Raw genomic sequence first — 14,161 nt, forward strand, 5'->3', positions numbered from 1 at the left:
AGCAATGATGAATTTTCCACTTTGAGGAGACATGCATTGAAATATGCATCTGTGTTCGGAACAACTACTGCTACGAGCAGTTTTTTTAAATACTTGCCATTGCATAGTCGGCTGCGCTTCAGACTGACCGACGCAAACCTAGAAATACAGTTGCGAGTAGCAACATCAGCAATACCAGCTAACACCACTCGCCTCACTAAAGAGAAGCGGTTCCAGCCATCACATTCGAGGTGAGCTAATAAAATGTTTGATGAAAAATAGCAGACTTTTCTCTTTTCTTTTTTAGTTGATAACTTTGTATTTGAGAATTTTGAAAGGTCCGCGGATGATTTTATGAATATCCAAATGGCTATTGGCATAAAAAACATTCCCCTCCCCTGATATAAACCGTCAGAAATCTTCAATATTTTTTCCAATTTATTATTATGATTAAAACACATAAAAATGTCTTAAACGTCTCCACAAATTTTACAGCCTTTTAAATGAGGATTTTTGCAGATTTTTACAGGTTTTATATAAATAATATGGTGGGAAAATTGATTTATGTTCCTTTTATCAGAGCCAAGCTGTCCTCTGGCAAAACTTACGGCCAAACAGACACTTGTTTATTGAGTGACTTGAGTCGTATTGTTTATATTTCAAGTATTTATTTATACATTAAATATCGGAAGTTGCAGAAATAAATATATTGTCAACAAAGGTAAGTAGCCATTTACCAATACACTCAAATGTATAAAGTTCTATTTTTTGAGTGCATTTTACGTTTTGAAAATTATTTATGAAAATAAATATTTAGTTTTTACAATTTTTTCATTTATATAGAAAAATTGCGACGTCCAATGAATTATGTTTTTTATAGTACTTATATTACAAAAATTATTAGGATTTATTATTTTGTTCAACTTTTAATATAAAATTATTTCGTAATATTCGTGTTTTTCCATTAATCAATCCGTATTTATTACATATTTTTATACTCACAATGAGTTTACATCAGCGGAGCGCGCAGATTTTTTTACAATATAAGGAGAAGGATAAAGATTTTTACAAATTGAAGAAAAAATAACAGTTAAGGGGTCCCATTAAGTAAATCAGTAATATATTTAAAAAAGTTTATTTAGTTAAACATCGTTTAATACTATTTATATTTGATAATAAATTAAATTGTTAAGTTTTATAAACATATCATGTTTTTGTATACGGCCACTAAATATCGCATTATGGCCAAAATCGACCCAAGGCCGTTTGACAGCTCACTATTTGAAAATGGCAGACGCGTGTTTGTTTACAATTGCCGTTCTCTTTATAATAGCCAATCTAGTTTCGGTCATATCAGATGATTACTGCACATTAAACGGCTGCTCCGAAGACAATTCTGACATAACCTATAATTTCAAGGAGAATAAATACTCCAAAGGTTCCCTTTGTTTATCCGGCTTTTAAGCGTCACCCTTGATGTTTATTAATATTAAGAAAATACATTTCAGACGCAAATAAACAGCATTATTATATACAAAAGTTAGAAGTTGCTTTGAATGAATACGTACCTTGCATTAAACAGAATTGCAGTTGCCATATGGATACGATGAGAAACGACTTGAAGCCTTTCAAGGCATCCGGAATCAATAAATCAATGTTCGATTCAGTGCGAAATAAGTATGTCTAAACAATCATTTAATACTAGTATATTTCGATATACATAAAATATAATTTATTATTTGCAGAGGTACAAAATATCAAATTATATCCGGAAAACTCTTTCGACAAAAAGAGTGTCTCTTCCCTGCGCGATGTTCAGGCATAGAATACTTTATTTTACAGGGAATAAATAAATATCCAGACATGGAACTCATTATAAACACTAGAGATTGGCCTCAGTTGAATAAAAAATGGGGTAATCCTTTAGCTCCTGTATTTTCATTTAGTAAAGTATGTGTTTTTTTATATTATTGATAATAAGGTATTATTTTCTAATTATTTTATTTATTATTTAAAGACTTATGACTATTGGGATATTATGTATCCGGCGTGGAGTTTTTGGGAAGGCGGACCGGCTATTAAATTATATCCGACAGGATTAGGAAAATGGAATAGTCATAGAACATCACTCACAAATGCAGCTAAAAAGTATTAATATTTACTTTTCTTTACTATTTTTAAATATATTTTATTAATCGTTTATTTATTTATCAGATGGCCATGGGAAGAGAAGAAACCGTTGGCTTTTTTCAGAGGCTCTAGAACTAGTGACGAACGAGATCCCATAGTGCTCCTATCTCGCTCAAATCCTGATTTAGTAGATGCACAATATACTAAGAATCAAGCTTGGAAATCTGATGCTGTGAGTGCTATTTAAAATAGTTATCGTTATAGTATTGTTAATATTTTTATTTTTAATAGGATACATTATATGCACCCCCTGCCGAAGAAGTATCCCTGGAGGATCACTGTCAATATAAATATTTATTCAATTACCGAGGCGTTGCAGCCAGCTTCAGATTCAAACACCTGTTCCTTTGTAAATCGTTGGTATTTCACGTAGGTGAAGAATGGCAGGAATTCTTCTATCCTTCGATGAAACCGTGGGTTCATTATATACCAGTTTCGCCGTCCGCTAAGCAGCAGGAATTGAAAGAGATGATTGAATTTTTTAAAAACAACGACAAAATCACGAAAGAAATAGCAAACAGAGGCTATCAGCATATTTGGGATAATCTGAGGATCACTGACGTCAAATGTTATTGGAAAAAGTTGCTGAAAAGTTATGCGAAGCTTCTGAATTATAATATTATTAAGGACAACGATCTCGTAGAAATAAGATCAAAAACGTAATTATGTGATGTATGATTATAGTACAAAATATTTGCCATTTATTTTATAAATTATTGAAAAATATACGATGACGTGCCATCTATGATTTGGTTTCATTTATATTTTTTTGTAAAATGCACTAAAAATTATTGATTTTTGGAAGCTTTGGATAGCACGGATTTGATTGACAAATAAATCAAATAAGGTTTTGTAAACTTTTTTATTAATTTACGATAAGAAACACAATATATATGGTGCACACGAATTTAAACATGGTTTCACACCAGCGCCACAATCATACACCTGAGTGTTAACCTTACAATGTATCATTAGGATATTTATACACAGCCATCGTCTTAGATGCTCATAAACCATTTTTTCCTATAAAAAAAACCATCCATTTTTTTATATCTAACACTTGGTGTATTATACTTTTCGACAAAATAACTAACTGAATATAATTTTGCGAAATCGTATACATTTTAAAACTGCAACTAAGAAAACCTTAAACTGCATAAATGAGTTTTGTGCTCATCGTTAAAATAGCAAAAACTCTAATTGACTAAGTACCGAATTATTGTGTTGTGTAAAATTTATGGCGTATTTTAATTTAGTTACTTCAAATTTAAATTAAACACTAAAACGATAATAAGGAACTCTGTTTGTACTACGAGTTTGAAATTTTAAAATCACAGATCATTGTCTACAATTCATCGCTTTGTATCATTCAAACACTATTGCAAAAACATATTTAAACAAACATTTGCAATAAAATATTTAAAGCATGACATTTTTTTAACGATGATTCAAATAAGCACATCAATTACTTTATATATTTATAATATACACAATAAAACTCGAACATTAAAAACCGAAAGCAAAGCTGCAACATTCATTATAAATATATCATGCAATATGCAAAATATTTAAATAAAAGTTTCAAGTAATATCAGCACGAAAAGTAAATGACATCAACATGTAAAGAGATATTTTTCCACATGACACAATCATTTATGGCTTTCAATATTATTAATCTAAAAAAAAACAGATCATTAAAAAAAATATGTATAGATGGACCAAAAATTACATTCCGAATTTTAAAGGTCTCAGCCTCATTTTTGAACTAGGGCAGTTCGGTAAGTACTATTACAAATCGTGAAACATAAAATTAATGTATATATGGTCTACTATAAAAGATTATGAAAGGAATGTCACATAGAAGGCAACAATCGCCATTAGGCTAGAGAAATGGTTTTACACTGCATGAGACTGAGAAGAATTTAGTCACTATCTGGCAGTGGTGAGCCACCAATAAGGAAATGTCTGCACTTGCATCTCGCGTGTGTGACTCCATTCTTCAGACTAATTTTTGCTAATTCAATGTTTGTTACTTTAGTAATTGCTTCCGGTTCATCGGTTTCCAACTGCACTCTTCGGAATTTATTATCTGCTATTCTCATCAATTCAAGAGCCTGGGTTTATATAAGATAACAGTTTCGATTTTGAAATGCCAAGAGAATCATCATTATTGATTACTTTAAAAAGTAAGAACATGCAAACAATTACTGATAAAAATATGCTCTGTCATAAAAACTAACTTGGCCCATCTCTTTCCAAACCTAAAAAATCTAGTTAAAAAGAAATGCTGAAATAAACACTGTTTTCGAATACCACGACTAATCAGTCTTTTTATTGGTATAAAGGAAATGGAACAGATAAATTATGTAGAAAAGTGCAAGATATTTTATTACATCCAATTCTGAGAACTTTCCGAATAGCCCACGTACGTATCCTTTGGCCCTACCTGTATATACAATGAATACGAATTTCCATCTACGCATATCACTACATATATATTACATATATATACATACATATACGGGTAAGTATAAAACCCTGTGATCACAATAGTTAAAAAATCAACATCGTTTGAAAACGTAAACAAACGATAAACGTAATACAACCACGCTTTCTTTTATAATACATATAAAAAGTTTTAGTATATTATATAATACATTAAATTTTAATCCAAAATTTGATGGATTTTTCAATTGACGTAATCGATGATAAAAATTGCGATGCGCAGCTAACGTATAAAACACATAAGTCTTTGTTCGTTAGATAATTGAAAAATATTGCGATATATAAAGAGGAACTCTGTTTTAATCGATATTAAGATTTCAATCTAAAATCTATTTTATTCATGGTTAAAACAGATCTCACAATACTGAAAATAAATCAATAGATTATTTTAAATATCAATGATGTTTAAAAGCAATAAATAATACATGCGTATTAATAAAAGTCTTAAAATATAATACTACTGAAGCAGTAATTGTTGACTAGTATCTTGACATTTCAAATTATTTTTGATAAACAGAGATCCTCTGAATATTTTTAAAGAATACAAAATGTGATAAAATAAAAAAAATGCCAAAAAAGTTAAATACGTTAATCAATGAATAATTCGTCAAATTATAAGTTTTCCTCGATATTTGCAAAAATAATCTTTGATCATAACACAACAAACAGTGCTAATATAATCAATACGCTTAACAACTAATATAAGACAACAACAAAAAAAAATACATCTCTTACACTTCGTAGGCAAGAGGCAAATAACAAATACTGACAAATTATATACGAAATTGTGACGTAAAACAATTGTGACAAAAGTTTTCACACGTAAATGTAAAGCTTACATTCTTACAATTCGCAAACTATATTGATTTCATTCGATAATCAACATACCTAATGTGATTTAAAACTTTGAAAAGCACACTGAAAGATCCGTCGTAGAACAGCCGATTCAACTATTCGAGCTCTTCTGTTGATTATTGTCTTTGTGTTGATCCATTTTGGCTTCGACGCTTCCCAGAGAAGACGAGCTTGGCTGCGCTTCATCAGGATCTGTTAAAAAAAAGCATATTATAAAATTAGATCAATTTAAAACATTCCAATTAATGTTATACATAATTACTTTCTAAGAAAAGAAAAACGTAAATTTGACATTTGTCAAAAAATTAAGGATTTTTTCTCGAAAGCTGATTAGTTGACAAACTGAGGACTGGAAGGGATGATGGACTTACCCCAATTCTCAAGGGTATATACGCCAGAATTTGACACAGAACTACCACTTCGCTTCCGATCCAAACTCAACCGAAACAACCCTTAGAACCCGGAGAAAGCAGCCGCTTTCCACTTTGACCGTTCGATTACATCCAACTCAAAGCAATTATCTGAATCCTTAAAGTTCAACCATATCTTTGCTATAATTTGGACACTACGGGACGGGACAGTGAGAGCTTACTTTTATAAACAGTAGTGTGCAAAAAAACACAGCACTTCTCGAAATCATAAGAATTTAAGATAAATCCTAGCCAATTTGCTGTCAGCTTTCGTGGTGAAAGTATTTAGTTTGAGTTAAAAAATTAATATTATTGTATAGTCTTAGGTTAGCAAACAATCAACAGTTCAAAGATTTTTTATATTTGAACAATGCAAATATTTTATACTTAGTGTTAAGAAATGTGTGCAATAAATCGCGTTAAGAGTAAACATAACTACCCTTGGAGAATATCGAGAGATACTATGAATGTAACATGTTAGCATAAAACTGACGTTGATTTTACCAGTGAGTATTTTCGAAAAATTTGATAAAGAAATAAATATAAACAATCCTTATATGTTGTTTAGGGAAGGGTATGTATGCAGTCTTATACCTGTCAAAAAACCATTATTGCCTGAAAAAATGCGTTTAACACACATGAAATAGACCAAACGACACAAAAGCTGGACTATTTTGGATTGAAGAAGAATGATCCTATTTGATAATAGTAAAATAAATTTATACGGGTCAGATTATGGGGTGCACAGATACAGCGAAAAATATCTCCAGGCAATTGTGCGAAATATAAAAAGCTAAATGATCTGGGGGTGCATCTTATATATTCCAGAATCGAAGGTATCTACTTCATCGAGAGAACAGTGAAGGCGGTGGATTATAAAACTTGTTTCATCCCTTTGGACTGCAACTTCACAGATATTTCTCCACTCTGTCATCAAATGAAAATAGCCATTAATAATTTTTTTGTATCAATTCGATGAATGCAGTCAAGATAGGATTATAAAAATTAATACTATTATTAAAATATTTCAGAATATAAAAGGTGTAAAAAATCTCTTGGACTGAGCATAAAGCAATATGTATATGTATATATAATTAAGAAAAAAAATCAATTGCATAATTTAATGAGCAAACAAAAACTTATAGAAATGATCGGTAAGAGTTAGACTACGATCTCGTCGAATTTTTATATTTATATAAGTACAGACTACTTATAAAAATATACGCCTGAACCGACAGGTTCTGCACAATGATAATAAGAACTCCCGTTTGTTCCAAAGCTTAGAGCAATTGCTTCAACTTAATCGAGGTATAATATATAATTACTTGTTTGATTGTTTTAAGTGTTAGTGTGGTGAAATGTACCTGATGTAGCGAGTTGCTGAAGTCTCTCAGGCAGGCCCGCCGTGGTGGTTCCCGCATGAGGCGGATCGAGTATGTCAGGCATAGCGTTGCGACGGCCAGTGCGCCCCGTCACCAAAAACTCCGTAGGCAATGCTGGCTCTTTTTGCTGCATCACTGCCATCATCTTCAGAGCTGTATCAAAATAAACGAGAATAAATAAAATCACCCATCCTTCGTATACTATAGCACAATACTTTTGAAAAACGTGCCAAGCTTTTATTATATTAGTCGATCAGGTATTTTTTTAAATGTTATTGTATAGGAAACAGTTGTGCTAATAAAGTATATGTAATAATAGATTCAACCAATAGATTCCATTATACCAAACTTAGGTATATAGTGAAGGCCACTTCCCGGTTGATGCTGTGCGATTACCATTTTATAGACGGTCAGAATTTTGTATATAGAAACTGTTTTAATACGAAAGGACCAATTTTATGATTTGATTAAATTAATTAATTATTAAATAGAATATACATTATCATTACGTACATATGTAAATAATAACGATCAAAGCGTTTATATTTTCACTTACAAAATCGGCCTTTTCGTTTGCTACAACCCAATAAAAGTTTGTTAACATATCAACCTTGAACTCCAATAATTTGTGAATGACGTCAGAATGGCGTAATAAATTGTTTTACAATCTATTAGCGGCAATTTGAAGCCCATAATGACGTGCTTGAAAAGAAAAAACTACAAACGATTGATATGTTAACATTCGACTGAATCAAGTGATGACAAATTTTAAATAATTTCAACTCTCAGTAAAGCGTGTGTATTACTATTGATAAATTATGCACATATATTACTTCATTACAATATAGACGCTTTTATCTGAATAAAGAAAATTTGCAAATAACATACATACGAATTGATTCGACTCGGTCGGATGCGTAGCACTCACTAAACAATGTACTCTGTAGAAAGAGCACCCGTAAGCATTTTAAAATACGTATAGTACAATATTTCCTTTTTATTTATAATATTTCAGAGGTAAGTAATAAAAGTGCATCAACAAGCATTGCATATCCATAATATTGATTGTTTAAATATTAACTACGAAATACTTTTTTATATTACTGTTAGATTATTCGGTGTATTAAAATCTAAGCATGCTTCAAAAATTGTCTAATAGAATTTGTGGTATTAGAGTAAGTGTGAAGATCAAATAAGCGGTATATTACGTGACTGAAACTCAATTATAAATTTTCTATTACAATTATTTTGGTGTAGTTTTTATCATAATATAATAATATCAAAGTATTTAAACGAATTAGATGCTTCTTAAATCTTTATGAAAAATATAACTATATTAAATTTTCAAAAATTTTACAGTTAAAAGTACGAACAGTTAATATGTTAAAACTTAATCAAAGTCGTTTTTTCGCCACCTGCTGCACGACAGAGACAGGTTTTTCGAGTATTTCACATAACGCAAATTTAAACTTTTTAAAAGAATTAATAAAAAAAATTGAGCAAAAGTATTGACTTGTATAACATCTAGTGAAATTATTTTATCGGTGGTTGCGACAAATCAAAATTGAAATCTAATTAATTTACATTTAAAATGTTTTATTTTTATGTTACACATATTTATTAAGAAATTTAATAGCATCATAAACTTAGCTTAGAACAGAACTAATGGCTTTATCACACCATTCACTTTATCATACATTCATTCCATAGATGGCAGCACAATAAGCTTGTTTTCCAGTTCAAAATGATGCGGAAAGCAACAATTGCAAAGTGTTCAGTGAATGCCAAAAACGTCTAGAATGGTTTTCAAAGTTTTGTATGGAAAATTTTAATATATCAGATAAAGAACATACTAGATGGCATATAAATAGATTTTTAAAAAATTAAAGAGTTTCTTAAAAATCAATAAAAATGTGCAGCTCTCTGTTGAAGCTTACATAGCAATATGAGCGAAAAAATAGATGGCAATGTTTTTCAGCAAACCATTGACGATTTATCGAAGTTATCATATACAAAGAAGTCGTCGACCCATCGAAATCTAAACAGCTGACTATTTTATAGGCAATACTTTACCGTTCGAAGTAATATATAGCTGACGAAAAATACAATGCCTTTGTTTCGCCAGTTGCTCGACAAACTACAATATTAGATTTAGTCAATAGAGGCACATGAAAGGACAGCAAATGTCATTGATGTGTAATCAGGGGCGTGCCAAAAGGTTCAATTTCATCACCAACCTAATTAATTGATATAAATCCGAAACAAACAGGACCCTTAGAGTGTCATCGTCACTTCAGACTGACAAGATTTCTAACCTAATTTCACTTCATTTGCTCGACACCTGTACCTGTGTTCTTTGATTTTGGGTAATTTTTGGCACAATAAATATATATTCAAGACGTTTTTTTGTATTTTTCTTCAAAGCTAGCAAATTTGCATAGAAAAGATTTGTAAGAAGTGAAAAACATTTGTTTATCATTTGAGGTCATATTTTAGCTAGTATATAAATAATCGATTATTAGTTTGTGGCGTAAATAACTACATCAGCAAGATACAAAGAACACAATGTAACGGAAGTTGTGCAAACAATATTAAGTATTTCATAAAAATAGACTTCTCAGACTTATGAATCGGCTACTTTAAGTAATGGAAATCCAAAATGCAGCTACAATATAGGAAAAGAAAATATTATCGCTGGCTCTGATGTAATTTGGGACAAATTCTAGAAGTGGCAAGTATATTTATATTCCATAATAATCTCAAGAGTAAGATGCATTGCTTGACGTGACATATCCTAGATGGTTTCCTACTGAGATCATTTCATTTCATTAGTTTCCAGCTGCTCTCAAGGAATTTCGTTCATTAAGAGCGCGCGTTAAGTGTTTGATAATTTTCTGTCATCGCAATTATTACAAAAGTTGCCCAAAACAAATAATTAATGAAAACGTTCTGGAATAATAAAACATTGGACAGTTCACAAAATATTGACGACGGTTTTGCGCAATATTTTAAAGGAATCTTTTACGCCTTCTGCTCAGTCGCCTGCTTCTTCTTGTTCTTGATCTTCTTAACCAAAGAAACTGAGCACTCAGATCTTAAATACGGCTTTAATAAATTGAAGAATCTTCTGGGCCTGATTTCATTTTGGAGGGTTGTAAAGTCAGTTTCGCTGCTCCTCTAAACGTATTTTAATTTTCAAGACGTCATCATTTCCTGATCTGTGGAAATCCACAAAAGTCACCCCTATTCATAAAAAGGGTGACAAATTGTGTATAAAGAACTATAGACTAGTCGCAGCGTTGTTAGCTCCTGCTAAATTGTTTGAATTGTTATGAGATGGGCTTCCGTTAACCGTCTGTTAACTGTCTGTCTGTGCCATACTGTATCATTTTCCTGTTCACCATCAGTTTATTCGTACAATCTCGGTGGGAAAATTTTGGTTAGAAAAACTTCCACTAAAGATCTAGGAATCACTTTTCTGGAAGTCTGTGATAAATCTTACAAGATGATCGGTTTTGTTACGAGAACCGTTACCTTGAACTTTGACGAACCGTCAATTATTCGCACCCTCTGACACCATAGTTCGTAGCATTCTTGAATCAGTATCTATAATTTGGAATTCCCGAATAACGAAATATTCCTTTTAAGTCGAAAAGATTAAAAAAATGTTTTTAAAATACCTTTATAAAAATATATTTGGTTATTATCCGTACTTATATCCCAGCGCCTTTCTTTTAGGAGTGTTGAGATACGATTCGCTGAGTTCTCGCAGAAAGTTGTATATCACTAAGCATTTCTTAAAATACTGAAGGGTGCTGTCGACAATCCAGCTATTCTCGAGGAATTCCAGTTTTGGGTTCCAGAACGTCTTCGAGAATCACGATCGCGTCCTCTTTTGATGGACGTTGGGGCTAGAACGTCCGCACTTGCCGACTCGCCTATGGCTATAGCCATCCGGTTCCATAATATGCTGGCATATTATGGAACCGGAAATTACATATATTTTTTGTGTATTGAAATAATACAATTGTTGTTTTCGACCATCGTGAAGCATTGAGGTAACCTGTTAGGTTACGATAGTCTTAATTTAATTAAAAAAAATTAATTAATTTAACAGGTAGAAAAACTGTTAGCGTAAGATGTGTGTAAACATGTTTTTGTAAATGGAATAAACGTACAATTAGTCGAAACAACCTCGGAAGAGTAAAGGAGAATCTTTCAAGGAATGTCATTTTAGATTTTTCCAGGGGGGGAGGAGGGCAACATTTTTAGCCAGTCAGTGGTCGTTTCATCAATAATTTGATTGCATTAAGATTCGTAGTATTTCATTAAATAACATGCATTTTTCCTGCAAATGACCCCACTTAGAACTTTCATTAGGTCAAGTTGGGTTTGGTTAATTTGTATAGGTTAGGTTTAGATTGTGCAGCAAATGTACGTTTTGAGTTTCAAGCAGCATATAATTTCACAAGCACCTATCAGTTAAATTATATTTTCGCTAGTAGAAATATATATATACTAGTAAAAATGTATTTGGACCTAACTGGTGAAAATATAACCTCACCGAAAAATACACATTCACTGTAACATTTATACATCATATGAAAATAAATAATAATACGTATCTAAATGTATTTATTAGTATGTATGGAAAAGTTGAAATCACATCATTTTACTAGCACCTGCCAGATAAATTATATTTCCACTGATAAAAATATATATCTACTGGTGAAAATGTATTCCAATATAATTTCACTTTAATGACATATTTAATAAAATATTTTCGGAATTGATTTGACTATTTTTTTTAAAAACCTGAGAATTTCTGGTTTAAATCAAGGACGTCATTTCAGCTTTTTCCAGGAAAGGGGCAAATGATGGTCAGTCAGTGACTGTTTTTTTAATATTTTGATTTCATTAAAATTCATAATACTTTATTAAATGCCATGCATTTTCTGGCTTAATTTAAGGGGGGGGGGCAAATGTCCCAACCTACTCCCCCCCCAATAATGTCCCTGAATCTTTCCCTCTCCCAACGGTGCAAATATAATGTATCTCACACGCATTTGCATTCTCAGTAAGAGTCGATCCGAATTCAGATTAGGTTGAAAGCCACTGAATCCAAGAGCTTAATTTGAGACTAGTATAAAACATTCATAAAACTTTTACTGCTAACTTAAAAAAGAATGGTTTCGTTTCGGTCACCCTAATATAAATAAAATATACATACATTTTATATTGAGTAGTTAAATTTGTCTTTTTATAATTGAGCTTCAATATGTGTACTACATACAGGTGCGAGGAAATCAATACCACATACTTTTAATATGTTATTTATCGCATAAATGCAATTAAAACCGTTATTGCACAGCACTTGAGTGCGATTAAGAAAATGCAATAAAACAATGTTAACGTATGCACAAATGCGATATAATACGTGAAATAGTTCTTTTCAAAAGCATGCTCGTCCTACCTGATTTCTGTTTGATGCGTTTGCATGATTGAGTGCACTTGTGGATACGGCCTGCCTTAATTTCTGAAGTTTTGGAGGACATTATACCAGTTACGCGGTGAACCTGTGCGGTTTGGGCCAACAACATATAATTTACGTCTCACAATGAGATTCATGTGTCATGGGTAAAACAAATTATAATAATAAAACGGTTCGCCATGCTCGTCTCACTTTCAACGTATTCGAGGACGTGCGATATATATATATATATATAGAAAAAATGAATATTTAAAAAAAGATGAATCAGATCGTAGCGAGGATTACTCACGACTGTTCGAAGTGGGTCGGTCCGTGTGTGCCGCTCGTTCACCTTCTGTAAGACGAGCCTTTCGTCATCGGTGCGATGCGAGACGTCCTGGCCATTATTGTGCGTCAAATGCGTTCGTAATAGCGCAGGCGTAAATCGGCGATGAAACTCTTACATGACACGATTTCGTGCGTTGTGCGATTTGGGGTTATTGTCGAACGGTGTACGCAGTCTCGGAGCACGGAGATCACTACGTGCTTTTTCACAACAGCGGCTGTCACAGTTTCGCCATTTATTATTTTGGCCATAAAACGACACATTGCACAACAAATAATTGCACAAAAATAATATGTAAAAATATTTTTACGCATTTAAGACGTGTAATAATTTTTTAATATAAATATTAACAGAACATCGTAATTATTAGTAAATTAATCACAGTAAATTTCGACGGGGCCGGCTCAGATGTTGCTATTATAGGATTTTTGTTACGATTATATGGTTATTCGCTCGACTGGCAATCTTCCGGGCGTTCAGACGCGTCGTCTCGAGTCCGCTAAATAACCATGTAAACAATTTTGTAATTCAATAAAACATTACTGCAGTGGCTCAATCTTTGTCTAATTGCCACCCGTCATCAACCCGTCGCCAATTTTTTTTCATTTTTTCTTTACAAATAATAAATAAATTAATGATAAAAAATATATTTATAAAAATTTAACCTTAATTACTTAAAATAAAACATACATCTATAAACATATAACACAAAGATAATAAATTTAAAAAATATAAATGTCTATCCATCCGGACATCTTATTACTTTATGCATTTGACACATAGCTCTGTAACTAACAAGACACAATACACGCGTAATATTATTACTAGAACAAAACTTACACGTACGGCTTTGTCCAATTGTTTTACTAAATCTACCGATAGGAGGCGAAAGAAATAATTTCGACGACACCCATCGTTGATTCATCATTCGGAATATTTATGGATCCATATATTATAGGCATTGAAAGCCATAATATCAAAGAGCCCCATAAATAAGAACTATAGATAAAGAAAATTTGTTATT

General features: G+C 31.9%; 2 protein-coding genes and 1 long non-coding RNA gene across 4 annotated transcripts; 2 read left to right on the forward strand and 1 right to left on the reverse strand.

Annotated features, from left to right (window-relative positions):
* Positions 1-1,247: 1,247 nt before the first annotated feature.
* Positions 1,248-2,914, forward strand: LOC148230849 (O-glucosyltransferase rumi homolog). The gene is made up of 6 exons (XM_088194023.1): positions 1,248-1,417; positions 1,488-1,656; positions 1,725-1,929; positions 1,997-2,127; positions 2,194-2,341; positions 2,401-2,914. The coding sequence occupies exons 1-6, from the start codon at positions 1,267-1,269 to the stop codon at positions 2,830-2,832; spliced, it is 1,236 nt and encodes a 411-aa protein (XP_088050149.1). The 5' UTR covers positions 1,248-1,266; the 3' UTR covers positions 2,833-2,914.
* A 103-nt stretch (positions 2,915-3,017) lies between these two features.
* Positions 3,018-13,332, reverse strand: LOC148230850 (uncharacterized). Of its 2 annotated transcripts, XM_088194030.1 has the most exons (4): positions 13,102-13,332; positions 12,795-12,897; positions 7,304-7,474; positions 3,018-5,721 (listed from the first exon to the last, which is right to left on the reverse strand). In XM_088194030.1, the coding sequence occupies exons 2-4, from the start codon at positions 12,874-12,876 to the stop codon at positions 5,621-5,623; spliced, it is 354 nt and encodes a 117-aa protein (XP_088050156.1). In that variant the 5' UTR covers positions 12,877-12,897; positions 13,102-13,332; the 3' UTR covers positions 3,018-5,620. The 2 variants fall into 2 exon arrangements, with proteins under 2 accessions (XP_088050156.1, XP_088050157.1); XM_088194031.1 differs by lacking the exon at positions 12,795-12,897.
* Positions 7,474-12,690, forward strand: LOC148230851 (uncharacterized). The gene is made up of 3 exons (XR_015810914.1): positions 7,474-9,744; positions 9,844-10,923; positions 11,060-12,690. It is a non-coding gene; the product is annotated as an uncharacterized LOC148230851 (long non-coding RNA).
* Positions 13,333-14,161: the final 829 nt, after the last annotated feature.

Source organism: Plectrocnemia conspersa, unplaced genomic scaffold (genome assembly GCF_051122295.1).
Source record: "Plectrocnemia conspersa isolate PC_06_02 unplaced genomic scaffold, ASM5112229v1 ptg000010l, whole genome shotgun sequence".
Lineage (NCBI taxonomy): Eukaryota > Metazoa > Arthropoda > Insecta > Trichoptera > Polycentropodidae > Plectrocnemia > Plectrocnemia conspersa.

Bases quoted from the DNA above. Each gene is read 5' to 3' on its own strand.
- LOC148230850 (XM_088194030.1), bottom strand. From the start codon at position 12,876: ATGTCCTCCAAAACTTCAGAAATTAAGGCAGGCCGTATCCACAAGTGC. The intron at 7,475-12,794 runs GTAGGACGAGCA...ATTTTGATACAG, and splicing joins ACGCATCAAACAGAAATCAG to CTCTGAAGATGATGGCAGTG. The intron at 5,722-7,303 runs GTACATTTCACC...TTTTTTTAACAG, and splicing joins TCAGCAACTCGCTACATCAG to ATCCTGATGAAGCGCAGCCA.
- LOC148230849 (XM_088194023.1), top strand. From the start codon at position 1,267: ATGGCAGACGCGTGTTTGTTTACAATTGCCGTTCTCTTTATAATAGCC. The intron at 1,418-1,487 runs GTTCCCTTTGTT...AATACATTTCAG, and splicing joins GGAGAATAAATACTCCAAAG to ACGCAAATAAACAGCATTAT. The intron at 1,930-1,996 runs GTATGTGTTTTT...TATTATTTAAAG, and splicing joins CTGTATTTTCATTTAGTAAA to ACTTATGACTATTGGGATAT.